Here is a 27,475-nt window from a genome sequence, read left to right on the forward strand (position 1 = left end):
GCAGAAATGTGTTTCTCGTCCTCCGGTGCCTAGGTGGTCACTAGCGATTCTCCTAGGGCACCGGGGTGAATTTGGAAGCACTCTAGACGAGAAAAAAAAATTTGGGTCGTTTTTTTTGCAGAAATGTGTTTCTCGTCCTCCGGTGCCTAGGTGGTCACTAGCGATTCTCCTAGGGCACCGGGGTGAATTTGGAAGCACTCTAGGGCGCGAAAAAAAAATTGGGTCGTTTTTTTTGCAGAAATGTGTTTCTCGTCCTCCGGTGCCTAGGTGGTCACTAGCGATTCTCCTAGGGCACCGGGGTGAATTTGGAAGCACTCTAGGACGAGAAAAAAAAATTGGGTCGTTTTTTTTGCAGAAATGTGTTTCTCGTCCTCCGGTGCCTAGGTGGTCACTAGCGATTCTCCTAGGGCACCGGGGTGAATTTGGAAGCACTCTAGACGAGAAAAAAAAAATTTGGGTCGTTTTTTTTGCAGAAATGTGTTTCTCGTCCTCCGGTGCCTAGGTGGTCACTAGCGATTCTCCTAGGGCACCGGGGTGAATTTGGAAGCACTCTAGACGAGAAAAAAAAATTGGGTCGTTTTTTTTGCAGAAATGTGTTTCTCGTCCTCCGGTGCCTAGGTGGTCACTAGCGATTCTTCTAGGGCACCGGGGTGAATTTGGAAGCACTCTAGACGAGAAAAAAAATTTGGGTCGTTTTTTTTGCAGAAATGTGTTTCTTGTCCTCCGGTGCCTAGGTGGTCACTAGCGATTCTTCTAGGGCACCGGGGTGAATTTGGAAGCACTCTAGACGAGAAAAAAAAATTTGGGTCGTTTTTTTTGCAGAAATGTGTTTCTCGTCCTCCGGTGCCTAGGTGGTCACTAGCGATTCTCCTAGGGCACCGGGGTGAATTTGGAAGCACTCTAGGGCGCGAAAAAAAAATTGGGTCGTTTTTTTTGCAGAAATGTGTTTCTCGTCCTCCGGTGCCTAGGTGGTCACTAGCGATTCTTCTAGGGCACCGGGGTGAATTTGGAAGCACTCTAGACGAGAAAAAAAAATTTGGGTCGTTTTTTTTGCAGAAATGTGTTTCTCGTCCTCCGGTGCCTAGGTGGTCACTAGCGATTCTTCTAGGGCACCGGGGTGAATTTGGAAGCACTCTAGACGAGAAAAAAAAAATTTGGGTCGTTTTTTTTTGCAGAAATGTGTTTCTCGTCCTCCGGTGCCTAGGTGGTCACTAGCGATTCTCCTAGGGCACCGGGGTGAATTTGGAAGCACTCTAGGGCGCGAAAAAAAAATTGGGTCGTTTTTTTTGCAGAAATGTGTTTCTCGTCCTCCGGTGCCTAGGTGGTCACTAGCGATTCTCCTAGGGCACCGGGGTGAATTTGGAAGCACTCTAGACGAGAAAAAAAATTTGGGTCGTTTTTTTTGCAGAAATGTGTTTCTTCGTCCTCCGGTGCCTAGGTGGTCACTAGCGATTCTTCTAGGGCACCGGGGTGAATTTGGAAGCACTCTAGACGAGAAAAAAAAATTGGGTCGTTTTTTTTGCAGAAATGTGTTTCTCGTCCTCCGGTGCCTAGGTGGTCACTAGCGATTCTCCTAGGGCACCGGGGTGAATTTGGAAGCACTCTAGGGCGCGAAAAAAAAATTGGGTCGTTTTTTTTGCAGAAATGTGTTTCTCGTCCTCCGGTGCCTAGGTGGTCACTAGCGATTCTTCTAGGGCACCGGGGTGAATTTGGAAGCACTCTAGACGAGAAAAAAAATTTGGGTCGTTTTTTTTGCAGAAATGTGTTTCTTGTCCTCCGGTGCCTAGGTGGTCACTAGCGATTCTTCTAGGGCACCGGGGTGAATTTGGAAGCACTCTAGACGAGAAAAAAAAAATTTGGGTCGTTTTTTTTGCAGAAATGTGTTTCTCGTCCTCCGGTGCCTAGGTGGTCACTAGCGATTCTCCTAGGGCACCGGGGTGAATTTGGAAGCACTCTAGGGCGCGAAAAAAAAATTGGGTCGTTTTTTTTGCAGAAATGTGTTTCTCGTCCTCCGGTGCCTAGGTGGTCACTAGCGATTCTCCTAGGGCACCGGGGTGAATTTGGAAGCACTCTAGACGAGAAAAAAAAAATTTGGGTCGTTTTTTTTGCAGAAATGTGTTTCTCGTCCTCCGGTGCCTAGGTGGTCACTAGCGATTCTCCTAGGGCACCGGGGTGAATTTGGAAGCACTCTAGACGAGAAAAAAAAATTTGGGTCGTTTTTTTTGCAGAAATGTGTTTCTCGTCCTCCGGTGCCTAGGTGGTCACTAGCGATTCTCCTAGGGCACCGGGGTGAATTTGGAAGCACTCTAGGGCGCGAAAAAAAAATTGGGTCGTTTTTTTTGCAGAAATGTGTTTCTCGTCCTCCGGTGCCTAGGTGGTCACTAGCGATTCTCCTAGGGCACCGGGGTGAATTTGGAAGCACTCTAGGCGAGAAAAAAAAATTGGGTCGTTTTTTTTGCAGAAATGTGTTTCTCGTCCTCCGGTGCCTAGGTGGTCACTAGCGATTCTCTAGGGCACCGGGGTGAATTTGGAAGCACTCTAGGACGAGAAAAAAAAATTGGGTCGTTTTTTTTGCAGAAATGTGTTTCTCGTCCTCCGGTGCCTAGGTGGTCACTAGCGATTCTCCTAGGGCACCGGGGTGAATTTGGAAGCACTCTAGGGCGCGAAAAAAAAATTGGGTCGTTTTTTTTGCAGAAATGTGTTTCTCGTCCTCCGGTGCCTAGGTGGTCACTAGCGATTCTCCTAGGGCACCGGGGTGAATTTGGAAGCACTCTAGGGCGCGAAAAAAAAATTGGGTCGTTTTTTTTGCAGAAATGTGTTTCTCGTCCTCCGGTGCCTAGGTGGTCACTAGCGATTCTTCTAGGGCACCGGGGTGAATTTGGAAGCACTCTAGGGCGAGAAAAAAAAATTTGGGTCGTTTTTTTTTGCAGAAATGTGTTTCTCGTCCTCCGGTGCCTAGGTGGTCACTAGCGATTCTCCTAGGGCACCGGGGTGAATTTGGAAGCACTCTAGGGCGCGAAAAAAAAATTGGGTCGTTTTTTTTGCAGAAATGTGTTTCTCGTCCTCCGGTGCCTAGGTGGTCACTAGCGATTCTCCTAGGGCACCGGGGTGAATTTGGAAGCACTCTAGGGCGCGAAAAAAAAATTGGGTCGTTTTTTTTGCAGAAATGTGTTTCTCGTCCTCCGGTGCCTAGGTGGTCACTAGCGATTCTTCCTAGGGCACCGGGGTGAATTTGGAAGCACTCTAGGCGCGAAAAAAAAAATTGGGTCGTTTTTTTTGCAGAAATGTGTTTCTCGTCCTCCGGTGCCTAGGTGGTCACTAGCGATTCTTCCTAGGGCACCGGGGTGAATTTGGAAGCACTCTAGACGAGAAAAAAAAATTTGGGTCGTTTTTTTTGCAGAAATGTGTTTCTCGTCCTCCGGTGCCTAGGTGGTCACTAGCGATTCTCCTAGGGCACCGGGGTGAATTTGGAAGCACTCTAGGGCGCGAAAAAAAAATTGGGTCGTTTTTTTTGCAGAAATGTGTTTCTCGTCCTCCGGTGCCTAGGTGGTCACTAGCGATTCTTCTAGGGCACCGGGGTGAATTTGGAAGCACTCTAGACGAGAAAAAAAAAATTGGGTCGTTTTTTTTGCAGAAATGTGTTTCTCGTCCTCCGGTGCCTAGGTGGTCACTAGCGATTCTCCTAGGGCACCGGGGTGAATTTGGAAGCACTCTAGGCGCGAAAAAAAAATTGGGTCGTTTTTTTTGCAGAAATGTGTTTCTCGTCCTCCGGTGCCTAGGTGGTCACTAGCGATTCTCCTAGGGCACCGGGGTGAATTTGGAAGCACTCTAGGGCGCGAAAAAAAAATTGGGTCGTTTTTTTTGCAGAAATGTGTTTCTCGTCCTCCGGTGCCTAGGTGGTCACTAGCGATTCTCCTAGGGCACCGGGGTGAATTTGGAAGCACTCTAGGGCGCGAAAAAAAAATTGGGTCGTTTTTTTTGCAGAAATGTGTTTCTCGTCCTCCGGTGCCTAGGTGGTCACTAGCGATTCTTCTAGGGCACCGGGGTGAATTTGGAAGCACTCTAGACGAGAAAAAAAAAATTTGGGTCGTTTTTTTTTGCAGAAATGTGTTTCTCGTCCTCCGGTGCCTAGGTGGTCACTAGCGATTCTCCTAGGGCACCGGGGTGAATTTGGAAGCACTCTAGGGCGAGAAAAAAAAATTGGGTCGTTTTTTTTGCAGAAATGTGTTTCTCGTCCTCCGGTGCCTAGGTGGTCACTAGCGATTCTCCTAGGGCACCGGGGTGAATTTGGAAGCACTCTAGGACGAGAAAAAAAAATTGGGTCGTTTTTTTTGCAGAAATGTGTTTCTCGTCCTCCGGTGCCTAGGTGGTCACTAGCGATTCTCCTAGGGCACCGGGGTAAATTTGGAAGCACTCTAGGGCGCGAAAAAAAAATTGGGTCGTTTTTTTTGCAGAAATGTGTTTCTCGTCCTCCGGTGCCTAGGTGGTCACTAGCGATTCTCCTAGGGCACCGGGGTAAATTTGGAAGCACTCTAGGGCGCGAAAAAAAAATTGGGTCGTTTTTTTTGCAGAAATGTGTTTCTCGTCCTCCGGTGCCTAGGTGGTCACTAGCGATTCTTCTAGGGCACCGGGGTGAATTTGGAAGCACTCTAGACGAGAAAAAAAAATTTGGGTCGTTTTTTTTGCAGAAATGTGTTTCTTGTCCTCTGGTGCCTAGGTGGTCACTAGCGATTCTCCTAGGGCACCGGGGTGAATTTGGAAGCACTCTAGGGCGCGAAAAAAAAATTGGGTCGTTTTTTTGCAGAAATGTGTTTCTCGTCTTCCGGTGCCTACGACTCATCGTAGAGATGCTTCCGGTCAATACATCGTCAACCTACCTTTGAAGGAGCTCCTTAAAGAGTTGGGTGATTCCCGATCACTTGCGTTGCGAAGGTGCCATGCGCTGGAGCGTAAGCTTTCGCAGCATCCAGATTTGAAGAAGCAGGACTTCATGGACGAGTATGAGAGTCTTGGTCACTGTAAAGAAGTGGACGTAAGTAAGGATCCAGCAGGTATCATCAAGTGGTACTTATCTCATCATGCTATGTTGCGGCCATCAAATACCACTACTAAGTGCCGTGTGGTGTTTGACGCGTCTGCAAAAGTGTCTGGCAGGTCCCTCAACGACATTATGAAGATTGGAGCCAACAAAGTGATTTGCTGTCCATCGGTTTCGAATAGTAGTTCATTTGTTGGAAACTGACGTACATCTACATACATACGTACATCTGATGTACATCTTAACAGGCAGGTTCCGGTCAATTAGCGGCATATACCGTTGTCTCGAGTGTTTTGGAGAAGGGGTTCATCGTGTTCTAGAGCTGACAACGGTCACCTACGGCACAGTATCAGCCCCGTTTTTGGCAACGCGTGCACTCTTGCAGTTGACTTTCGAAGTAGGCTCCAAGTATCCTGTTGCTGCAGACATCGTGAAAAATAGCTTCTATGTGGCCGACGCTTGTCAGCGTCGAAGAAAGTGGTTCTAGTGAAGTGATAAAAACGTTGGGACTAATGTGGATCCCATAAATGGACGTTTTGCAGTTTGTGTCCCTTCCAACAATGAGTGAAAATAGTTCAATTAAGCGACAAGTGCTGTCGCTCATATTAAGAATGTTCGACCCGTTGTGTGTTGTGGCGCCGGTTATCGATATCGGCAAATTTTGGATAAAAAGTATCTGGAAAGAAGAGTTGGAATGGGATAAAGAGTTTACTGGGGTCTACCCCGTTTGGCATAATGCCGTTTGGCATACAGTCGTTTGGCATAATAGCTGTTTGGCATAATGCCATTTGGCATAACGGTCGTTTGGCATAATCGCCATTTGGCATAATAGCCGTTTGGCATAATTGTGAAAAACATTGAATTTGATCAAATTCCTTCCATTAAGCAAAGTGGTGTGTATAAACTGCTCACGATCGTATATTCCGTTGTCAGTTAGTGATAGGACATACTTCTTAATCATCATTTTTCAAGGAAACCGATATCCAATAAAGCTCTTTTGGAATTGCATCATACATGACTTCCGGGGTCATTAAGTCCGGGATATTATGGCGCATTTTTAACAAAAATATATCCAACGCCTAAATTATTCCATGCCATTTGAAAAAAAGGAACATGTAGTTTTATGACGCATCTTATGGTACGGAATTTTACTGTATGATTGTATGCCAAACGGCATTATGATAAATGGCATTATGCCAAACGGGGTAGACCCAGTTTACTGGTAATCTGAAGAAGAAGTGTGATGAATTCCTGAGTGCGTTGAGTAGTGTTACCAATTTTCGAATCCCTCGTCACGTGGTTGTTACTGGGGCCGTTGCATTCGAGTTGCACAGTTTTCTTAATGCAACTTTGGAAGCCTATGGTGCCTGTGTGTACATGTATGTAAATACACTGCCGAAGCTCTTGACAAGAACGATCTTTGATGGAATGGGCCATTGTTCCTGCGTAGTGAAGAGTATCAAGTGGTAGTACCAGAACCACTGTCCGATGAAGATGTTCCAGAGTTCCAGTACTTCATGAAGCTGCAACGAGTTCTGTCGGAATGCGTAGGAGAAGGTGGTCACGAAGAGAATCGTCGCGCGGTTTCCAACCGTACTTGAAATGCACCACTCGTTTAAGGCCATCAACAGAGTGGTTCAGTCGCAACATTTTGGTAAGGAGGTTTGGTGGACGACTACGACATTCAATTCACCATACGGCGTTAAGCATCAGTGGGTCTTATCTAAGAATGATGTATCAAGCGATACATCGTGAGAACCTACATATTGGGCCGTCGGCGCTGCTGGCCCACCTTCATCGCCAATTTTGGATCCTGGGAATCCATTCTGCTGTACGTAAGGCAACATGAAACTGCGTGCAGTGTTTCAGACTCAATCCTCCGTGTGCCAGCTAATTCATGGGAGATCTTTCCGTCGTAAGGTGTGACAAGGCTTCCCGGCTAATCGGCTCTCCAGATGGCAAACGTCCAGCGCCTGCGTCAAGAGTTCTGAAAGCGCTGGTTCGAAGAGTACCTGTTGGAGTAACAATTACGACAGAAGTAGAACAAGAAGAAGGAAAACATTTTGCCTGGAACAGTGGTGGTAATCAAGGATGAAAACTTACCGATTCAGTAATGGAAGTTCGGGGAAGTCGAGTCAACTTACACGGGATCAGCCGGATTGGTCCACGTGGTAGGTGTGCGAACCAAGAGTGTTCAAGCGTCCGATTGCATGAATGCAGGAATAACGATAAGTAAATAATAGGGTCAATAGGGGCAGTATGGTCCACCTAAGCAAAAGTTCTTGAAAAGCGTAGAAACACGATACACGATCCCTAAGCTTAATTTGTAGTTTGAAGTATCTCCTTTCATACCACAGTTGTATTTTGGTAAAAAGATTAGGGGGAAGTCCTCTATGCCCGGACACTTTTTGTTTTTTGGTAATATTTCAAAATCTACATTAGTTTTACCGTCAATTTTTGTACAGTATAAAAAAAAATCACATTATTTTAAGTAACAACTCACTGGAGAACAAGAATAAACCTTTACAATTCATTTTTATGATGGATTACATTATGTACCAAAAATAGTGTGTACTGAAATGTGTCCTCGATTGCCGGACACTGTGTCCTCTATGCTCGGACACTATGATCACAGACAAACAGACGTAACACTTAGAACAAATCTCGATCAAAATCATAGTCACGAGGACATGTACGCCCAATGCTAAAATCGGTTTGTTTGGCCGACAGGCCAACAGATGGCGGTAGTGTGTAAACGTCAAACGCGAACAAAAACGATACGAGCGCTTCTGGTGGCGGATTGGCCACCTACCATATTTTTGAATCAACCGTTAAAAAGGTGGTCGATGCACAATGATGACAGTGTGACGTCTGTTTGTCTGTGCTATGATTGTCACCATCAAAGTTTACACCATGATGATTTTTAGGTAGATATCGAGTTATAGAGGGAAATTTTCCTCACACGTGACATCGACTAGTGGAAACATCGAGTTATAGAAATATCGACTTATGGAGAGTATGATGTACGGGAATTTGAAGGGACCGAAAAATCCATCGAGTTATAGAATATATCGAGTTATAGAATCTCGAGTTATGGAGAGTCGACTGTATTTTCCAATACTCTTTCAGCTGCACTAATGAGATTAAGGTACCGTGGGGCAAGTGGGTAATAGATTTCGCATAGTTGGAATTCTTCAAAGTCTAGAGACTTTAAATCAAAACAAATGAGGTCGTGTATATTTTTTGGCTTGACTCCCACCAAATATGAACAGCATGCAAAAATTTATTTTTATGTAAAATTGAAGAAACAAGTACAGAAAAAGTTTTTGAAAACGTCTCCTTACTTTTCACTTGCCCGACAAGTGGGGTAAGTGAAAAGTTTATCGTTTTGAACAATAAACTCAAAAACTAACAGTTATATTCACGATTTCCATTACCTTTAACCTCTCTTAAGGCGTCCCAATGAACAATAACATAAGTAACATGTAAACGAAGAAAAAAATATTCTTGTTACTTGAATTTTCTTCTGTTCAGTTATGTTTGTTGAAATGATTCGACAACATTATAAATGTAACATTTCCAATGTTAGTTCTTACTTCATGGGACAGCAATTGCATTTCTGCTCTGTAGAATTTACACCGCTCGTAATTTGTTAAGAAACTCGGGTAATGACTCTTCGGTAAAAATCAAACGGAATCCTTCAATAAAGTATTTAAATTTTTTTTTTATATGGATACACCTATACCTCATTTTTTTGTTTTGAACTAGCTTTACATGGACATTTCACAGGATTTCCGTGCGTTCTCTTATATTGGAACTTTTCAATCAACGTCTTCCTTTTAATATCGTAATATTTAGCAACCCTTTTTTTAGAGAAGTTCCATGATTTGGCCATGATAATAGCTTTTAACGCTTTGAGTATAGTGTTTCTTGAATTATCAGCACGTTATGTTGTTCTATGATAATTGCGAACCTTGTACACTTATAGCTACCTAAAGAGAAAACACAAATTCAATATCCAATGAGAAACTTTTCACTTGCCCCACGTGAGTAGAAAATTGACGGTGTTTCAATTTAGTTATTTTTAGTTCTATGTCGAATTAATTCTAAAACTTTTTTTATTGCAGTTTAAAACTGTCAGAAGGGACAACTTAGAAGTGGTATAGAAAATTATTTTCCGCAACTTTTTTCCGCTAAAAATATTAAATTAAGATTGCACGCCGCCAACTTGTTACGGAGTGATAGTTGACAGGTTAACAATATTTCGCTCTATAATGCAATAATGGTTGAAAAATCTCGGAAATCCCTTGCCTAACGTAATGTTCTCAATGTCCTCAATGGTTTACGCATGAGTTAAAAACGTTAATTCACATATTCAGTTAAATATACCAATTATTTTCACTTACCCCACTTACCCACTTGCCCCGCGGTACCTTATATTATTTGTTCGGAAACATTAGGAAAAAACAGCAAGTCAAATTGTCCCATAATGAAAAGTAACCGCATGTCAGTCCCACTACAGATTTCCGCACCGTGTAACACAAAAATGAACCATGTTTCGATCATCTTTATATTTTTCTAGGAAAGATATCATAGTAAAAAGTAAGTTGTGAAAGTTTCATTAAGATTGGAACATGTTCCAATCCTCTGGAATTTTTTGAATATATTCGTATGGAAAACGAGTTTGGAAACTTCTCAGCCCATTTTCTCAATGCCTACTTTTTACAGATGGAACTGATTTGCGATTCACGGCAGTACAGTTCTTCACAATTTCTTTGTCAGCTCGAAGGTTGAAGTGTGCTCTTGAGTACAGTCAACTCTCCCTTACTCGACCTCCATATCTCAATATCTAGTTAGAAAACCATAGTAAAATTTGATGTTCATGGCTACCTCGATGATCCCTTGAATCGCATATTTGCAATGTTTTAGTATTCTGTAACACGATATCTCCCTAACTTGATGGTCCCTTCATTATCGAACTAGCATGCAACGCCCAGTGGCACAATCGGGAAACATTCCTGACGAAAAGTTTTTCCGGACTGAAGCGGGAATCGAACCCACACTCCTTGACACGATGCGGCTAAATGCTTGGTAACACTAACCGCACGGCCACGAAGCCCTCAAAATCATCATCATTAATATCATTATTCGTTTTTGGAAAATTCAAACTGTCCGGGCATGGAGGCTGTCCGGCCATAGAGGACTTCCCCCTACTTAGAATTACATTGAAAACATTTTTGGAAAACATTATTTTGTGTGTGACTCTACACTATATGGGGCGAAATGGTCCTCCCTACGGGGCTATACGAGCCACCATACTAAATCTTATTATTTAAATTGGAAAACCGTTTGCAGGGCTTAATTTAGAAGAACACTCTATGTATGATAGAGTTCAATACAAAAACTGGGTTGAAGTCTGATTTGAATAATGAAAAAGTATGTTTTGATGACAGTACAATAAATCATGATTCTAAAAGCTTCTGTTTTCAAACATTGTCGTTCAAATAAGTTTAACCAGTTAAAATTCTAGTTTTAATTGAAATCACGTGCGACGAAAATATTGCAATGAAACTGCAAAAATTACATGCCATTTTCCATTATCTATTTTTGTGATAAGATAGCTTTAACCGGCTATGACCATATTGCCCCGTCACTAGATGTTTCATATAAATTATGTTTTATTGAAAATTTATTTTAGAATCTATACAATTTCGTACACGTAATGCTTATAAATAATGAAAGAACGAAATGCAGTGGAAAAAATTGAAAACAATAAACAAAACTTTATGCAAAGCTTATTTTTACATCCAAAATCTTATCAGATTTTCGTAGTAGCATCTACATTTCAGATTTTTATCGATATATGAAGTACAAAATCAGATTTTCGCGTGGTTTTCCCGGTTGTGGGTGATTGAAGCATACTTTATGGGGTCCTAAGGTTATCGAGATCAAAATCTGTTTTTTAAGCTCAAATGAAAGGTGGCCTATTTTACCCCGTATGACCATACTGCCCCACCTTCCCCTATTCAGTAGAGAATGCTGACAAGGCCGCCATCTTTGTGGTAGGCTACGCACACGTTGATTTTATGCCGTGAGGAATGAATTGAAGGCACTTTATGTTAAGGGGGCAGGATCTGTCATTGATTTTGCAAATTTAAAAAGCAGTTTTTTCGTTCAAAATCAAGTAAATTTACAGAAAATGTGTTCCATTCTCCAACCGAAACGCAGTGAACACATTTTCACCGAATAATTTTTATTTTTGAACAGAAAAACTGCTCTTGAAGTTTCGTTGATGACGATGATTACGATGACGAAGCGTTGAACGTTAAGGACAACTGGAAACGATAGTCAATCAACGAATGACGAAGCGTTGAACGTTAAGGACAACTGGAAACGATAGTCAATCAATTGTCAACCTACACGCATCAACAAAGACACTGTCCTCTCATGTTAATGTTGCAACTATTTTGATTTTGTGTTTGAGATAACTGATTAGTCACGAGTTGGAAACGTTTCAATAATGTTGGCCCCTGTGATTGTCATGACAATTTTTCTCTTGAATGTATCTCGATCCGCAAATGTTAGGACAAACGGTTGTGCGTGCGCTTGCTTTGTTGTTTGTTATTCATCTGTTTTGATGACAATTTGATTTATTGCGCAGGATTTTCTGGAAAGAAAAGTTATTCAGAGTTATCAAATAACCGATTATAACAATAGGGTCCTAAAATATTTAATAAAATCTTGTTTTTATTCAAATTCGTTTTCATGATTAAATGTAACGGTTTGTGCGAATCGATGCACAGGTAATCAAATTCCTCACGCGACGCCTCTGTCTAAATTGTCTATGCAAGAAATGCTCAAGAAAAACATTTTTAAGTAGATGAAAACCCGAATTTAGTACTATACCATTTAATTCCACTATAGTTTGTATCTTTTGACAGATACGCGTATTTCGACCTCAACTGTAAGGCCGTCTTCAGTGTCGACACTGGAGACGGCCTTACAGTTGAGGTCGAAATACGCGTATCTGTCAAAAGATACCAACTATAGTGGAATTAAATGGTGTAGTACTAAATTCGATTTTCATCTACTTATAGGTATTCCACTAAACAGCTCGTAGATTTATGATTGACAAATTTTGTTTTGATCGCAGTACGCAGTTGAAAATAAATGTCTTTTTAAAATGAGCTCTGGAGGTCAAGAAGTGTATTTACTTTTCATGAGCGGAACAGCATATTTAGCTTTCAGCGTAATATACCTTCAAACATAAAAACAACTTTAAAATTGTTTACACTTACCTAAATTTTTTTTGGCAACTCCAATCCATTCCGTTTGGCAAATTGGGCATGTTGAAGTCTGTCGCATGAACTCCCAAACGCATGTATCGCAAAATGGTGTATGTTGGCATGGGTTTAGTATGTAACTCGCCGCTTTTTGGCAGTTAATGCATCCTAATGAAGAAAAATGGAATGATAGGTATTTGTTTTGAATGATAGGTATTTCACAAACAAACAGATGGATCACTCTTATCAATATAATCACTGACAAACTGACATGACACCTGATTCTTATCCTTAAGCAAAATTATGGAATAATTAATTTATAAAATTTTAAAGTGCTTCGTTACGGGTCGAAATACAAAGCATGTAAAGGAAGCCTCGTAGGATAAATTTACAACTCGTGCTGAAAAAAATAATTATTTTGCAACTTGTTGCATAAATATTCAAGTCAATAAGTCTGATTGCAGGTGATGTAATGAGTAGAACTTTTAAAAAATCATGCAAGCGCTCTATTATTTTATTATTACTTCATATTATGAACTGTACGTTTCGTATTTTGCATTCATCGTTTTTATAATCAAAATAGTTAACGTAAAGTTCAAAAAGTTTATTGTAACAAATTTAAATTGAGAGACATTATTCAATTTGCTTTTAAATAAATGTTAGCAAATAACATGCTGTCTAGCATACCCAGACAACCAGAAATCGCATGAAAGTTCACGTTATAACTCGTTTATTCATACTAATTACATCAAACTCGCAAAACACCGTGGATAAACTCGTCAAATTGATGAGTTTCCTCGCATAAAACACTTTTTTCTGAGTTCATTTGTATATTTTGTTTCGTCCCGTACACTCGTACAAAGTAAGTCGAATCAATCCGTAGCAGCTGTCAAATCAACATTTGTTATCATAAGTTAAGTCGCAAAAGATAACAGGTTAGTTCGGGAGAATATTTATACACTCGCATTGTATGTTATTATTCATCACATAATATATGCACGCATATCGCCTCCGCTTTTGTACGTAGAAGGCCTTTTCGCGACATCTTATACTTAAGTGAAATTTTGCACATACAAAGCCTCCAGGTGATTTCGTTATGCGTACATTTTGGTTGTCTTGGTAAGGAGCAATTTATGTCCATATTTAGAACCACTCTCACGAAACATTATCAAATGACCTATGTACAAATGAGAGGCTCTCTTTGTTTACTTTCTCTTTGATCAATAACTGAGTCACAATAACTTCTTCTGTTGCGTTTTTTGTATGAAACTCTAGTCAAGGAAATTGCCTTTCGATCTGTAGTGAAAAACTTCCCAAAAGCTTCAGTATTCCACTGTTATAACTCCAGTGGAATTAAAAGGTTTCCACTAAACAGCTTAAAGATTTATTATTAATACTGTTGTCTAAGCACAACGTAATAGTACAATGTAAAAACCAAATTTTACAACTTTTGGAAAAATTCAAAAACTCAATTCATGGCCTATTTTATTCTATACATTCATGTTATTGTAACGTCAAAACATCTTGATATTCCAACAGATAAAACCCTTAATTATTTGAGCCATTTAAAATGTATTTTCTTAACAATTCAGAATATGGTGCTTATACAGAAGATATTATTTCATCAGAAGGAAGGTCATTTTTGTATTATTTTGGCAAAACTCGTTATTTTATAAATTGTTGTGTGCCATCTGATTGTTTGTAAGATTTTTTACAACTTTTGTATACATGAATTTAAATAAAACACTGTTGAGCATTTTTCATTTTTTGCACACAAGCTTCAGATACCTACCTTCTAAGATTTCGTCCTCTATCTCATGTTCAGGTGGCGGTATGTACCCAACTTCTACGTTCTTACTATTAGCATTAAGTGCTAGCAAGAATTGTTTAACGTTTCCTGTGTTATCATAATCTGCCGTCAATTTCTGCACTAGTCGCTGCCGTTCACTCTGCTGCCTTTTGAAAGGCAAGTTTTGCGTCCGGCTTATTTCAACTCCAACGTTCTTGGCGAGCATTATCAACTTTTCTGTAAAAAGATAATAACAGATATCAATTTGGCAAGGAACACCATTTATCGTAAAAAATCATCATGCACTCAGAAATGCAAATAGTCACTGAATTATAAAACATTAGTTGCTTATGACTATTTTTAATTGGCATCGCTACGTTTTGCTGTGCTGAGAATTTTTATGGTATTTGTCATTTCGCCTGGATTGAAGCATAGCTAAGCTTGAACCAAGTCGAAATGCCAGTCAACGTAAAAATCACAGCAGCTTCTTATTTTAAGCTTTCTGCTGGTGCACAAAGCCAAAATAAAATGTGCACTGTTGTGGGATACTTTCTTCGTGAGATTTGTGCCTTTGAAGTTTTAGTGCAATCTTAGAAGTTGACTCCAAACTGTTTCACCTTAACTACGCTTAACGTTAACTAATTTTCTTGACTTTTCAGGGCATGATATGCCATCGTAACCTCACGTATCCTAGGGTAGGTGTACCAATTATGGATGCAATATGTCAACAGTATGGATAAAAATCAAATTTTTACCGCGTATCTAAAACATAAGCATGACTTGTTGACGTTAATTACTAGTTTGAAGCCTTGCGATACAGTTGAATTAAACAGTTTTAGTACTAAATTGACTTAGAGCTACTAAAAATTGGTTTCAAAAAGCGTTGTCTTTGTACCAATTATGGCAATAGCGTTCCTATCGAATATTTGCACGAGATGAACTCAAACGCCATCCAGAGCGAATGATAATGCAACGCTAATAAGTAATAAAGTGATTGCTTATATTTTTTTTCCAAAAAAAAATGTGTTAAATCGATGTTAAATCAATTTATTGCAATGGGTTCATGGGAGCAAAAAATTTGAAGAGCTATGAGAAAATATATAAGACCCAACATTTATCGTCAACTTTACAAAAATTTTCTTGTTTTTCCCCTCCAATTTTCTTCAAAGTCTCATTCCAATTGCCATAAAGCCTATTCAGTTTTCCCAAAGGTGTACTGAAACAGTGATTTTTTTTAACCTTCGCAAATAGTTATATTTCGGTGCGACATTCCTCGATCAATACAGTCGAATTTCGTTCGTTGCACTACGTTTAATTGCACTTCTTTTTAATTGGGCTCCCGTTAAGTGGGCTATAGCCCACCTAAAACGAAGGCAAGTGTCACTTTCTGACATAAACCGCAATTTGTTAATGTTGGTAGCCCTGAATTTCTATTGTAATCGGTGTTTTGACAGCTCAAATCTTAGCCCGATTAGTGAAAGTCTTTCACTAATCGGGCCACGGGTCTAGTGCAAAGAACGAAAGTTGACTGTACATTTTTCAGGCAGATGTTGACGTCATAATCCCGGTATTTCAGCGATCCAACTCAATTGTACTTTCGATAGATGTTTCTATAATATGAAAACACTAATAAATAATTAAATTTAGAAAAAAAAACTCATGTGATAAAATTTTACGATGTTGCTACGCACGAAACACAGTTGCTGGTTTGAGAAGTTGTTAAAATGCGTTGCATTGTTATTCGATGCAGTACAAAAATGTTACACATTTATTTCTTCAGGTTTCAGGAACTTTTCGTGGAACATAGTGCCTTGATTGACGCATCAATTTTCCAATGTGACTAATTTGACGCAAATAGTGCTTTAGGAAGCAAAATAGCTTAATTTTTTTTGGAAAAAGGTTCATGACGTCATCCGGAAATCTTCTTTACTAGAAGTAGCCATGCATAAAGTGTTAAAAATAAGAGCGGCGAAAGAATTCAATCGTAGTCAAGCATTAACCTTTAGTTAGGTAGATGTAATTTTGCTATAAGCTGAAACCTTGGAATCAAAAATGTAAATGTTTAAAACAACGTTGTCCCCGTTCCAATGGGAAGGGCATGGGGTAGAAAGCCACACAATTATTAAAAACTAGTTTGGAAACTTGAAGAAAAACGCAGCGGTTTAGAATCATTCATATATTACGTATGTCATGCTCCAAAAAAGGGGGAGGGGTCACGAAGTGTTACGAGCCTTAAAACATTTATAGAGGTTCCATACAAAACGCGTATCGTATGTGACAAGCCTTACAACATTTATAGAGGTTCGCGTATAGAGCGGAAAGGGAAGGGAGAGGTAGCGTGATATAATTTGTGTATCATCCCTTAGGTATGGGAAAACAGGTTACGATGAGGAATAGGATGATGATGATATGGTGCTACCTGGGAGGGAGGCACCGATACTACACACGAAATATGACATGATTTTTTTCCAAACAGCAAGAAAACTCCAGCTTGCCAACGACAATCAAGGCAGACTTGATGAAAATCAATAGTTTTCTTTTGTTGTGTACCTTACACCTTTTCGGACAAAGATTGAAAAAGGGCCAAAGTTTTCTTTGAATTTAATTTTCGTTTTTATTAGAAAAAGTAAAATGATGCATATTTAAGTACCGTCGATGGGGGTGACAATGGGTCTGGGGGGTGACATTGGGTCAAAACGGAAAAATATGATTTATGAAATGACATTGGGTCAAAACGGAAAAATATGATTTATGAAATATTTCAGCTAATAACGGTGATATTACTAAAATTAATAATTCATATGTTAGGGAACATATTATTACACATACATATACATTTTTAGAAATAGTAGTTTTTGTTTACTATATCAATAAACTTGTATGTTGAAATTAGATAAAATTTACAACATTAAATTTCTCCTGTGCAAAGTATCACGCATGTACTTTAACCTCTACCGTTATATAAGTAGAAGGCTTAAAGTCTTTTCATTACACTTCACACGTATTTTCTGTATTGTAGTATTTGATTTTTCAACAAAAAATTTATTTTTTTCGGTACGGTGTCTAAAACATCAAAAATGGGGGTGAGATTGGGTCAAGCAAGAACGACAGTAAATGAAATTGCAAGTCCACTTTTTTGACATTTTACGGTATTGGTAGTTCTCTTTTTCATTGAGATGTGTTTATTCTTTCTAAATACAGCATCTCTGGAACATCAAACTAGTCTACTTGAGGATTCCGTACATTGAATAACAATGCAACGCATTTTGACAACTTCTCAATCCAGCAACTGTGTTTCGTGCGCAGCAACATCGTAAAATTTATCAAATGGATTTTTTTTGTTAATTTAATTATTTATTAGTGTTTTCATATTATAGAAACATCTCCTGGAAGTACAAATGAGTTGGAACATTGAAATATCGTGATTATGACATCAACATCTGCCTGAAATGTATTGATCGTGGAATGTCGCTCCGAAATTTAACTATTTGCGAAGAATTAAAATAATCACTGTTTCAGTACACCTTTGGGGAAACTGAATAGGCTTCATGGCAATGGGGATGAGACTTTGAAGACAATTCGAGGGAAAAAATAGAAAATTTATGTAAACTTGACGATGAATGTTGTGTTTACATATTTTTTTCTCATAGCTCTTCAATTTTTTGGTATAATCGTTCTTTTATGAGGGTTTATCATACTTGTGAAACATCTTAGATATCTTTTCATCTTGTTTGCATCGTATTTCATCAATATTCTTCAGCTGTGAATGGTTTCGCAACCATATTATCAAAAACAAGTTATTTCAATTAAAGTTACCCAATATCACCCCCACTATGGGGTGAGATTGGGTCATTTTTCATTCACTTGTGGTGCCGCTGTGAATAAATATTTTTCTTTAATGTTTTGAACAGTTGTTAATGTACCATCAAAGTACATACACACCAAATTTGAAGTTTATTGGAGTTTAATTGCGATAGTTATTCAATAAATAATTCGTACACATATCTTTTTGACCCATTGTCACCCCCAACGACGGTACTTTATATTCAATCAGAATAAAAGGTGCTATCGTGACATTACTTTTGAATAGTCATGAATAGTTTATCAATCGATTTTTTGTCACATTTGATGAAATGCCAAAAAATGTTTTGATCAATTACGCACTTTTTCCAAGTTTGTCCATTGTTTGAGATCCGGGCTCACAGTGACAGTTCGTGACAGCAGAATCTCGGCTCACTATGACGTACAGAAATTTCGTATCGGTTTCTCTCTCCCAGGGTGCTACCATCTATTATAGCAACGCATCTGCCTATAGCACTGGAATAATCTGAAATGCAATATGTTCAAGATTGTACTTTTGTTGGTGAGCAGTCAGACTCCTGTATGAAGGTCCAAAAATGGATGTGCGGACCCACAAGCAGAGACACTTGCTCGAAACCCGTGACGCACTAATTTAAAAAAATTGTCGATTCATTGCTGAGAAAAATAGCTATGGGTGTAAAGTGTTTTTTCACCCTTCTTACAACCATAAGAAGGGTATAAAGATCGCTTGAAAAACCGACTTTTGATCCGAGGCCCGGAGGGCCAAGTCTCATATACCAATCGATAGAGCTCGACGAACTGAGCACATGTCCGTGTGTGTGTATGTGTGTGTGTGTGTGTATGTGTGTGTGTGTTACAAAAAATGTCACTCAATTATCTCAGCCGTTTGTCAACCGATTTAAACACTTTTAGCTCTAAAAGAAAGCTACAACATTCCCATAGAACGCTATTGAATTTCATTGCGATCGGACATTTTGTTACAGAGTTATGATTCAAACAGTATCGTGAAGTACTAGAAAAAGCATATTCTAATATTTTCAACTGTCTGCATTTTGATCGATTTTTCAGCCATTTTTGAACCGATTTAAGTTCTTTTATCGGCTAATGAAAGCTCTGACATTCAATCATAAGCCTTCAAATTTTCATTGAAATCGGATTACTAGTTTCAGAGATATCATTGGAAAAATTTTCTAAAGTACTGGAAAAAAAATTCTCTGAAATATTCATTTTTTTACATTTTGATCAATTTCTCAGCTATTTTTAATTCAATTTCAGCTCTTTTTTCGTCGATTGAAAGCTCGGATATCATTCACAACCATATTGCAATCGAATTATAAATTACAGAGATAAAAATCATTATTTTCAAAAATCTCTAAAATTCCCCTTTTTTTAATTTAAACCTGCACATAAATCTTAAAAAAAATCGCTGGCAAAATCATTTTAGGGCTTAAATTTTTCATTTTTCGATATTATTTTACAGGATGGCAACATGGGTTTATAGACCCTCTTAAACTACAGTCGACTCTCCACAACTCGATGTTCTATAACTCGATATACTCTATAACTCGATAGATTTTTCTGTCCCTTCAAATTTCCATACATCGTGCTCTCTATAAGTCGATATTTCTATAACTCGATATCTCCACTAGTCGATGTCACGTGAGAGGGAAATTTCTCTCCATAACTCGATATTTATTTTAAAATCGTTCTTATTTGGGGAAACATGGTTAAATTCTTATTTGGAGATGAAAAAATACTTGCAAGTTGTAATAAAAGTTGAAAAACATGAAAATAAAACAAATATTGTCAGTCAAAATAATGTGATTTTTCGACCATTTCGTAAAAAGTTTTCAAATAATAGTGTGTAAAGTACAATCAACAGAATAATATTATTTTCTTACAGAGGCGATCATTTATACATTAGAAATTCAGAAATTTGTTCCTTCGATTTTGTGATTTTTTGTTTCAGTACATTCTATAACTCGATAATTCTATAAGTCGATGGTCCCTTGAATATCGAGTTATGGAGAGTCGACTGTATGATAATAAGCGTATGAAAACTAATAAAGTTCGATATCCGCCTTTTGACGTGCAGTTTCCTGGACTTTTTTGCAAACCATTAAACTATTAGGGCAGATAGAACATAGTCACAACATCCTAAAGTTTAGTTATACACCGGGGATTCGCTGGTTGGAACACGACTGCCTTCCATCTAGCGAATCCGACCCGTTAGTAGGAAAGACTGACAGCTGGTGAAAATGCTCCACACGAACGCATCTGGACAGCAAATCGCCACAAAACGCACATATACATACGCATTTGTTCTATATATGGAGACTTCAAAGCGACGATACTCAGACGTCAAAGTCAGTTGGACATTTTCTGTTGACATTTGAGTGCTTTTAGTTGAAATATTTTCCAACCAGCGAACATCCAACCATCGAGTCATTCCATGTAGCGGAACCCCAACGAGCGAATCCCCACTGTACTGGTACAAGGTTCCAAATGAATGATGAATAATAATTATCTCATACCTGTATGGAAATGTAAGAAGGGTTCAGTCTCACCATCGGTGGATTAAGTCAGGTTTTGAAACATGTCGTTACTTTAAGTAAATATTTAGGACAAGTAAAAATTTAGTAAACAAAATTCAAAACATTTTTTTTGTCAAAATTCCTACGAAGAAAGGCAAACTAATTATTTTTCGAATGCGCCATAGAGTTTCAATTAGGCTTGTCATCACAAAGATATGGACAAAACACTTTCGTATGTTTTTGAGGGGGTGAACCCAAACTTTTTTTGGGAATATACAATAAATTTATTTTTTCATATAAAAAGCGTTACGGTCGAAAACTATCCAATTTAGCGTTGCGTAATAAAAGGACTCTGTCTTATGCTGGGATGAGCACTGTAATAAAATTTAATATATACACGCAGAGAAAACATTTTTAATATCAAAAAAAATCTGTATCATTTTAACCATTTTTCTGTATTATTTGCCGGCTTATAATATCCTTTCATTGTTTTAATAACAACAAGCAGTTTAGTTTAAAAATATTAATTGTTGAATTTGACAGCTGGGTCCAATGCGGTTCAACAAAATTTATTTTTGAATCAATATTTTTTTTGTTTTGAAATAACAATATCTTTGCTTTAAAATAAAACAGAACATTTTAAAAATAAATAACACTTGGTTTTTGATAATAAAATGTTTTTATTAGAAATAAAAAAAGGTTTTATTGATCCCAGATCTATTCTCCCGCCACCCTACCAAATTTTATTTTGCTTTATTTTGAAATAAAAAAATAAAACGATCACAACTTCAAATACCGTATATTTTTGAATTCAGTATATATTTAACATTGTACGTACATTCAAGGCTTTAATCTACCTGCATAAAATTACAATATCTGAAAAAAAGTTTTCCGTCAATTTCATGCAAATTAATTGCAAATATTTCAGTTTTTTCCACATCGTAAATGATTCTGTGCTCTTCAGACCTATGTACTTCAAATGATTGTAGATGATCATTAAAACCGCTAGAATAAATTCTAGTGCAAATAAACATACAAGTGTTTTTCTCGTCTTTCATCAGGTCTTCCAGCTCATACAGCCTAATACATTTATCTAAAATCGTATAAAATATGGTGCCCTTTTCATAAACAGCACCTTTTTTGGAAAGACGATCGATGTATTGTATACCCTGCTTACTGACATCGCCGAGCAAACGCTCATGATCTTGAGTTAATGGTTTTGCATTAATTTTAGATTCACCTAAATCTATCGTAGGAGGGATGAAGCTATTATTGAGTACATTGTAAGCGAATTTATATCCTGCTTTGATGCTTAGTGATTTACATAAATTGATTTTATTATTACTAACTCTGCCATACTGTTTTGCCTCACGGTGCTTTCCCTCACCTCTCATGGCCCACTGTTGGCGAGGTGTTCCTGATGTGAGCATAGATGATGCATAGTGCAATAGATTGTGGTGTTTCGGTTTCAATGTGTCTTTAAAAAGATCTTGATATTGAGAATGATGAATTTCAACCAAACTGCGTAAAGTTTCGATAAGACTCATTGTTACCTCTCGCAGCATAAGAATATGGCATATTTGCAGAAGATTACAAAAATAATTCCAAACTGCATCATCACTGGGAATAGAATTCCCCATGAAAAGTGGAAAAAAGGTTATTAATGTTTTAACTTCGCTGGCCGTGAGTTTGATCTTACTTTTTGCAATATTCACATCTTTAATGTCGTTAGGTATGTTAGAGTTATTCAGGTTTCCAAATACAAATAGATTTTTTCTTGCATTCAGCTCATCAAGAGAAAAGGTTCTTTTTGTGTTGATAAAATAATTTAAGCAATGTGCAAGCCCATAAACGCAAACTCCCTCCCATAAATCGTGCATTAAATCGAAATATATGTTGAATGCCACATGAAATGACGGAATGCGGTTGAAAACGCTATCCTTTTTAATCCCCGTTAAGGACACATCGTTCAGCTCTAAATCCATATAATAACTCTCTTTGTTACGAAACGTTTCGGGGTATTCACGAACATCTTTTTCTCTTTGAAAACGATTCCTTTTGCATACACGGCAATAAAAGTTAGCACGAGCAGACTCAACTAGATCTAGTATTCCAGCTATTCCTAAATTGTCGCCAGTTATGAATCCTAGCATGAAATATACTGTGATCTTCTTTTCTTCGTATGTAACTTCAATGCCGTCTGTCTCTAATTGAATCAAATTGTCGACGAGCGCACTGAAAAGTTCGTCATTTTCGTACTGTTTCCTATCTTCCGTTAAAATGTAACATGTTACTAAGATATTAGATAATTTAGCTAGCACGTGACCCGGCAAACACGGAATGTAATAGTATATTGCGCATATTGATGTTCGGGAAGCATGTGGTGACACAGTATCTGTGGTGGTGAAATCGTCGAAGAAAAGATTCAGAGGCACAACAATTTCTGATGACGCGGTTGTTCTGTGTTTCCAAATTGAGCCATCTACGAGACTGCGAATGTAGCCATCTTCGGACGGAGATAGACCCTCCAGTATCATCCGCAGTACGTTTGTGGATTCCAAGTATTTCCTCAATTGAAACTTCATTGGCATCAGCATACCTGAAACGTAAAAGTGATGCCAGTTATAGGTTAATAAAAGACCGATGTCAATATAAAATAACTTACCACTTATTTGATCATTAATCAACATTTGCTGATTATTCACGACTCCTGCACGTAATTCATCGTTTATTATAAATTCTCGCGCGTCTGCATATAAGTCCAATGCTTTTAAATCTTGGACCAGTCTATATTCGGTTTCTTCGCCTTCAAAAATGTCAAACATTTGTTTGAAAATGAGGCCGCTTTCTCTTGAAATCAAACCCACTGTCTCCATATTATTGATAGTTTCCTTGAACGGAAGAAGTATGTTTGTTCTTACATCTCTCTGCATATCAAACACTGTTTTTCGTGGAAGGGTGTTCATATTTAACCATTTCAAATTGAGGTTTACACTCAAATATTTAATTTTGTTTGATAGATCATCCATTTCGATTCTGCTCTTTTCTTTCTCTAGTTTCATAAGATTACATTTTAATTCAACATCATTATTTTGCTCTTTCGTTTCACTGTTTTTTTCTTCCACGTTCGTATTCTTGATTTCGGATGCTTGCGGAACTTCGTTCGAAACTTGGCTCTTCGATCCAGCGTCAATATCTCTCCAAGCGACATCTTCGTAGTGTTTTTTATAATGTCTAAAAAATGATGATCGTACGCTATAGTTTCGGGAACAGCCGGTAAAATTACAGACGTATGTTTCTATCGAACTATGCACTTTATTAAGATGTTCGTATAGACGGGTGATCGTGGTGGTCTCCCAATTACAATTACTCTCGATGCAACGAAACATTATGACGATAGCTTTAATCGAATTGCCGCGCACAACGACTCGACTGCAGAATCCTGAACAGCTTCACCGATGTTGAATAGGAACGAAGATAGCAGCTTCCAAATGACTGCTGACTGTGGCGGATACTCGATATCATACGCCTTGTAGATCTTGATGCATATGTCCAAAGCTTTCAGGAAACTTGGCAACTTATATGATACAATGTTGTTCCATACTGTGAAGCTTGTAGGATGTTTCCAGTCTTCTCCGTGAACTACAATAAACGGAGCAGACGGAATGCCTCGTTCTCGGGATCCTTTGAACAGTCGAGAAAGACTGGATTCAAGGTCAGCTAATTGCTTCACATGAATTACGACTCCGTCCTGCGCTTCACTGTATGAAGGTTTCCATCGTTGTTTACCGGAACACTTAATATGTGTGCGGGGCAGAATGTGAGTCAAAAGATTAACAATCACATAGTTCCGAGCGTCTATAAATAGAAATGAGACGTAATTAGTACTGATGCATGAGCACTGCTAATGAGGGATGATACACACATTATGTCACACTAAATTTCAACTTTCTTAGCCTGCCCTTGTCTAGGATATTGTATCAGACCTCTAATAATTTGTACGGCTTGTTACGCTTTGGCTGGACCCCCCCTTTCTTCGGAGCGTGACATAATTTGTGCACATCCCCTAGGATCAATTCACTCAAAAACACGGATAGTCACAGAATTATTAAATTTTAGTCATTTATGACTATTTTCCATCTACTTCTCTTTCACTTTGCAGGAATTTTAACGCTGTTCGTCAATTCGCCTGTGTCAAAGCTCGTTAAGCTTGAACCCAGTCGAAATGACAGTTAGTGTAAAGAATCCCATCAGAATGAAAGAGAGGCAGATGCAAAATAGTCATCTTTATGCATTGAACCAATCCACGAGTTCACTATTTGACGTTTGAGCGGTGCCGTGTTATTTCAGTGGCCATGTGAATTTGACACCGCTCAAACGTCAAATTAGTGCACTCGTGCAAAGGTTCATTCGGTGATTTTTTTTATTTCTGAGTAACTAATGTAGGGTAATTCGCTTATTGTTGAACGGCTAAAAATCTTGGCTATTGTTGACTGTGAATTTTTATGGCTTATTCAACAATCAGCAAACAGTTCAATATTGTAAGTGCGGAAGTTGGAAATGTTGGTAGCCATGCGTGATACCTTACTTCGCAAGTAGGGCGCATTCGAGCGCATACAGTTGCGAAACGAATGCACTACTTCCGAAGTTAGGTATTTTGCATAGGTTCTGGGGGAAATCCAACTTCGGCGAGAAACCATTTCTATTTTTTTACTGCGCCGACAATAATAGGCGAATTACCCTACGTAGAATAAAAACGATATGGAAATGAAAAAAACTTACCTTCGGTAATATCAGCTGCATCTAAGCATGCCAAGAGTGATTTTCCTTTGACATCAGACACTTCAACTTGTAAGATTGGTTTAATTGCATTAGCAAAATCAATCCACCGTTCGAATAGAATTTCGTCCTTGCCTGGGAAGGGCTAGATCGTTTCCATTTTATCTTGAGCTCTTCCCATTCGTCTTGATTATGAACCAGCCAAGCCTTCACTTGCTGATACTCCGCAGCTAAAAGATATGTTTGTATATTAAAAATTGAACAGAATTAAACCATGATTTTGTTTACCTTCTGTACTCGACGTAATACTGCCCGTAGCGGCCGCAGCGGCAGACGGCTCGGTTTCGTTAGGTTTTTGGTTCGCTATCTGTTGGCTGACCTCTTTGTAGTTGATATTCCTATCGTAAAGTCGGCCTTTGGCTTGCTTGCTGATTTTCCTTTTCTTTCCTGTGCTGTCCGTCACAAATGTTGGTTGATACCAAGTCTCCTGGGAATGCAGATGGTAGTTGGAAAACGAAACAAAATGTAAATAAAGCCTATCAAGGAATCGTTCATAAAGTACATCCCACTCTCAAGAGCAGGGTTTATATGCAGTTACGGGACCAAGAAATGTATGAAATGTTTGAAGTTATTGATAGGATTATTTTTTTAAATTAGATAACGCAAGCGTAATATGCTTGCTGTTTAGTATTTCATCACATACAAAATGCTTGATGAGGTGCTTGTCGGTTTTTAAATTTACTAAATAACAGCCGAGTGTAATTTTTGAATGTGTCCGAAGCGCGTCGTAAAGAAAGAACAAAGAAGATATTTCAAGCCTGTGTTAGGAAAAGGGTGTAAGTAACATGATTGATTTCCTTTTATCGATCCTCTCTTCCGTGCATAATGGTGGCAAAAGACAAAAGGTAGTGTGAAACGTTAAACGCGAAGAAAAACGTTGCGCTACTCTGATAATGAGGTTTGAAACATAGTGAGTTTTAAATGATCGTTTAATTAGTGGACGATGAAAATTTCGTCGATGTTACATCTGTTTGTCTGTGGCTATAACCTATAAGCAGCGATGCAATATTGCACTTTTATTCACAAAAGAGATAGACGAAGAGAAAACTTACGCCCTTATTCTTGCACGCACTTGATTCATCAAAATCTCGAATTTTATGTCAGGTAAAAAGGTAAAATCAAAACAATAGGAACAAAATAAAAACTTACCTGCGGCTCACTTGGAAAAATCTGCTTTAGCTCTTTGGATCGTTCAAGCAACTCTGATGACGTCAGCTTGGAGAATCTGTTCTTAAATTCATCGACGACAATATGGGTGATACTTTTTTTGTCGGATCTTGAGAGAAACGGTGTTTGGCTGTATTTCCGTATGATGGCTTGTCCCTTCGACGAGTAGTTCAGCAAATAGGTGGCCGTGCATGAATCCCGCGTGATCCTTGGTTCAGAAGGCAGCCTTACCTTGGTGTCCAGCACCGAAGCAGAGCTGCTGCCACTTGCTGGAACTTCTTGGATTTTTGGTAGCCCCTAAAAAATAGTTTTATGTTAACAAAAATAAATAACGATTGAAAATGGCATTAGTACCTGTGCTGTTCTCCAGATGTCCAATTGATGGATGAACTTGGTCCGCTCCGCAAGCGACGGGGGTGGAATCAGCAGCTCGATTTCTTGCCGCTGAATCACTTTCAGTGTTTCAATCGTGTAAGAATTGACTGCAATCACGAAAAATGGCTGATAATAATTGAAATTCTATAAAAGAGTGATTATAACTTACCAAGAAAGGCTTCAATAATAGTTTCAGTAATTCCAAAATTGTTGAGCAATTCTATTAGCTCGACTTCCTCCACGGATATTTTTTCCACATCGAGTTCTTCGATGAACTCCTCCGCGTCAGACATTTTTCTTCAACTCCGTTCACAGCGCGAAATAAAATGGCGGGTCACACACTGCCTTACACACTGAGTTAAATTTTCGTTTCAAATAACAATAAAAGTAACTGAAACAAATAACTCTATAGTTTGAAATAAAGATTTTATTTTGTTGTTTCAACAAAAATCAAATTGAAAATGCTGCCAGCAAATCCAACAATATTTTTATTTGTTTTGATAAAAGTCATTGCTGTTTTAACACATTTTATTGATTTACAACAAATTGAAAAAGCTTATTGAGAACAACAAAAATAATTATTGTTTTAAATCGTTGTTAATTCTCTGCGTGTATATTTGCATACATA

General features: G+C 38.5%; 2 protein-coding genes across 5 annotated transcripts in view; both read right to left on the minus strand.

Annotated features, from left to right (window-relative positions):
- Nucleotides 1-11,321: 11,321 nt before the first annotated feature.
- Nucleotides 11,322-27,475, minus strand: part of LOC110680289 — a 64,635-nt gene continuing 48,481 nt past the window's right edge. The window contains exons 10-12 of the mRNA XM_021856122.1: nt 14,114-14,347; nt 12,337-12,489; nt 11,322-11,705 (exon numbers count right to left, since the gene is read on the minus strand). Coding sequence (XP_021711814.1) covers nt 11,689-11,705; nt 12,337-12,489; nt 14,114-14,347 — 404 coding nt within the window. The 3' untranslated portion in view covers nt 11,322-11,688. The remainder of the gene's footprint in view (nt 11,706-12,336; nt 12,490-14,113; nt 14,348-27,475) is intronic.
- Nucleotides 20,948-27,440, minus strand: LOC110680290. 4 transcript variants are annotated; one of them, XM_021856126.1, is made up of 7 exons: nt 27,017-27,440; nt 26,827-26,954; nt 26,455-26,769; nt 25,534-25,732; nt 25,249-25,475; nt 23,132-24,324; nt 20,948-23,065 (listed from the first exon to the last, which is right to left on the minus strand). In XM_021856126.1, exons 6-7 carry the CDS (start codon nt 23,853-23,855, stop codon nt 21,315-21,317), a joined length of 2,475 nt encoding a protein of 824 aa, XP_021711818.1. In that variant the 5' UTR covers nt 23,856-24,324; nt 25,249-25,475; nt 25,534-25,732; nt 26,455-26,769; nt 26,827-26,954; nt 27,017-27,440; the 3' UTR covers nt 20,948-21,314. The 4 variants fall into 3 exon arrangements, with proteins under 4 accessions (XP_021711818.1, XP_021711816.1, XP_021711819.1 ...); XM_021856124.1 differs by having other exon boundaries at nt 20,948-24,324; XM_021856125.1 differs by lacking the exons at nt 26,455-26,769; nt 26,827-26,954; nt 27,017-27,440 and having other exon boundaries at nt 20,948-24,324; nt 25,534-26,230.

The sequence above is a fragment of the Aedes aegypti genome, unplaced genomic scaffold, assembly GCF_002204515.2.
Source record: "Aedes aegypti strain LVP_AGWG unplaced genomic scaffold, AaegL5.0 Primary Assembly AGWG_AaegL5_hic_scaff_116_738_PBJ_arrow, whole genome shotgun sequence".
Classification (NCBI taxonomy): domain Eukaryota; kingdom Metazoa; phylum Arthropoda; class Insecta; order Diptera; family Culicidae; genus Aedes; species Aedes aegypti.

Bases quoted from the DNA above. Each gene is read 5' to 3' on its own strand.
- LOC110680290 (XM_021856124.1), bottom strand. From the start codon at position 23,855: ATGTTTCGTTGCATCGAGAGTAATTGTAATTGGGAGACCACCACGATC.